General features: G+C 23.9%; 1 protein-coding gene across 1 annotated transcript in view; it reads right to left on the bottom strand.

The window, feature by feature from the left end:
* Positions 1 to 2,480, bottom strand: part of LOC101496638 (DUF21 domain-containing protein At2g14520-like) — a 7,910-nt gene extending 5,430 nt beyond the window's left edge. The window contains exons 1-5 of the mRNA XM_027330998.2: positions 2,243 to 2,480; positions 1,817 to 1,893; positions 955 to 1,038; positions 750 to 863; positions 1 to 25 (exon numbers count right to left, since the gene is read on the bottom strand). The exon at positions 1 to 25 is cut by the window's left edge and continues 98 nt beyond it. Of these exons, the coding sequence (XP_027186799.1) occupies positions 1 to 25; positions 750 to 863; positions 955 to 1,038; positions 1,817 to 1,893; positions 2,243 to 2,423 (481 nt within the window). The 5' untranslated portion in view covers positions 2,424 to 2,480. The remainder of the gene's footprint in view (positions 26 to 749; positions 864 to 954; positions 1,039 to 1,816; positions 1,894 to 2,242) is intronic.
* Positions 2,481 to 3,177: the final 697 nt, after the last annotated feature.

Genomic DNA, 3,177 nt, shown 5'->3' with positions numbered 1-3,177 from the left:
CTTTCCCTAAAGCCCAATCCAACACCTACCAAAATAGCAAGAGACTTAAAGATATATATTAATTAAATCTTCTCAAAAAGAGGCCTATAGAGACAAATTACCTTAAATGTGTTTGTTGATGAATTTTTACTATATATGGTAATTAGTTCAATAAATTGAGTTTAAATTTCTAATTCAATTTGTATTTTTTTCTTTTATTTCTACTGCTATTATTTTTCTTTATTTGTGTATATGTACATAAATTGAAAAATAAAATAGCTTTATTTCTTTTCATTATCATCGACACTTCAAATTTAAGGTGCGATCAGTGTCTAACACATGTTAGTATTCAACATCCATATGACATTGATATTTGTAGTTATATTCAATTACTTTTATTTTTTATTTATAATCAGTGTCTACACTTCAGTGAGGTATTCAGTGTTTGTGTTTCATAGTCAATTACAAATTACTTTTATTTGACACATAATATTGACATGAAATAGATTTAAGGTCTTTTTAAATTAACTTATTTAAACTTATTTTCCGATATAAACACTTACGAGACTGTTAGAAGAATTTGTGAAAATAGTTTCTAACACGTCTATAAGCTATTTTCAGCTTATTTCTATAAGTTTTTCAGGATAGCTTATTAAAACAACTTATAACTTATATAAAATCTATTTTTTTATTTTTTATTATAAAAATAGTTTATAAATAAACACTAATAAGTGCTTAATTAAGTTATTATACCTAGGCATATGATTTACCTTACTAGCTGGATAAGTTATTGGGAAGAAGATAAGAAGAAGCAGATGAGTAAAGGGAGCAAATTTTGCTCCAAAAGTAAGTCCATATCTAGAGCATACAGCTTGAGGTAAAATCTGAGATGAAATTTATGACATAAGTTAATTCAAGAAAAACTTGATTAAATAATTTTTATAATGTAACTGCATTTATTTAAACAAACATTACCTCTGCAAATACAGTCACCAAGGGTGCTGACATGAGAATAGTAAACCATGATGGAATGATTGAGTCCATAAAAATTGGCAATGCCTTGAAAAATAAAACATTTAGCATCACTTTAATTTGTTGTTAATGATGTATATTAAAAAATCACTTATGACCCTTTATGTAACAAGATAATATTTCCTTGCATAAGTAGTTATGAGTTTGATTATAAGATCCAAACTCCCAATAAGTTATTATTGTGAACCCAATTAATTAAATCATTAAGATTTAAATATGTATTTTTTCCTTCAAATATACCACTCAACATATTTGATTTGATTTTGGTTATTGCAAATAATTTTTTTTTATCTTTGTTCTTTTATATTAGTATCTTAAAATTAGTTTTTATTAGAATTAGTTCCTGCAATATGTATAATATTTTATTTTAATTAGTTCTTATGTCATTAATATTGGAGTTACTAAATTCAAGTATTCTATATATTATAAGGACTAATATCAATAAAAAAAATAATTTTACAAGGACTAAAACAAAAGGAAAATAATTAAAAAAAATTGTAGTTACTAAAATCAAACAAAAAATTGTAAATACTAAAACAAAAAAGTAATATAATTTAGAGATCATATATATATATATATATATATAAACTAATAATTAATCTAACATTATATACATATATAATGCATAAAACCTCAATTTATCCCATATGTGTCACCCTAGTAGTAAAAGTCTGTTCTTATAAATTCAAGGAATAGAATTCAAATATATTCAAAGACATATGTAAAATATTCATTAGTGTCATGTTAATAAGTTATAATTTCCCATTTTTTAATCTAAGAAAAAAATTGTGCTACATGCATATACCTCCATAGCCAATGATTTTCCCAAAAGAAGAGTACACAAGACAAAATGTCCATTCTTTACAAAAGGCTGAATCCTTTCTGCAAATAAAGTAACAAAGCAATGCCAATTATTATACGTAATTTTTTTTATAAATCTAAATGTGAATTTTACTTTGATATTCATTATTCAACCACAACAAAAAAAATTGTATCTTCTCATAAATAAAATTCATAAAAAATGCACCAAATTTACTCGCAAAAATGCATTTTCAAGGAATATGATTTGGCTAGAAAATTTTTGGTCGAAAATATTTTTCGGACAAAAAATTTCCAAAAAAATAAGTATAATCAAATGTTTTACGTTCAATTATATTTTTTATTTAAATCAATTTTTGTTCAAAAAAGAAAAACACATATTGGAGAATGTAGTGTCATCAATATAACCAACCTGCATTCTTTTTATCTTTTGGTTTGCCTGCTTTAATGAGAACCTCAAGATCAACTTGACTAAATGACAATATTCCTAAAGCTAGGCCTGATGCAATGCCTGCTAATGACACAATCATAAGACATATAATTAAAAATAACCAAAAACCTAGTTCACAACAAGGGAATTCAAATTCTTTCATTGTGTGATTGGATGTATGAAGTGTATACTATTGGTGGAATATGAATTAATGGATTCAAATGTGATTGCATTGTATGTTAAGTTGAATTTAGTTAAGGTTTGGCTTTTTGAAGAGAATTGGTTGTGACTATTTCTTGTGTAGTTACATATTGACAATGAGAAAGTGGATAATAGATAGGTACAAAAAAATATACAGCCCAAACAGCATATACCTTTTTTTTCATAAAAATAATATTACAAAGATCAATAAGTATATGCTTTTTATCACAATATAAAATAATCTACTATAATAATAATAATAATAATAATAATAATAATAATAATAATAATAATAATAATAATAATAATAATAATAATAATAATAATATTTATTATTTTTATTTATTTAAATAGACCAATTTATAAACTTAAACTATTTTATAATTAATCTTAAGTCTTACTTTAAATAAATTTACCTCAAGTGGAGTCTAATTTAGGCTAAGGCATAGACTAATGACTCAAGTAAATAACAATTTGATTTGGGAGCTAAGAAAATCTCTAATAAAAGGTTCTTCAATGATTGGTAAGTCTAAGAGTTGACTTTTTGAATTCCTCATCTTTAGAGTTTGTCAAGGTAGAAAATGAATTCTTCTCCAAACAACAATTCATTATGATTTATCAATTAAAATATTAATATCAATTAAAATATTAATATGTGAGATATATTATGAGAACTATTTTAAGATATACGAAATAAATTGTAGAATCTATTTTGA

The sequence above is a fragment of the Cicer arietinum genome, chromosome 8 (assembly GCF_000331145.2).
Source record: "Cicer arietinum cultivar CDC Frontier isolate Library 1 chromosome 8, Cicar.CDCFrontier_v2.0, whole genome shotgun sequence".
Taxonomy (NCBI): Eukaryota; Viridiplantae; Streptophyta; class Magnoliopsida; order Fabales; family Fabaceae; genus Cicer; species Cicer arietinum.
This window is presented reverse-complemented; position numbering and strand designations above follow the sequence as displayed.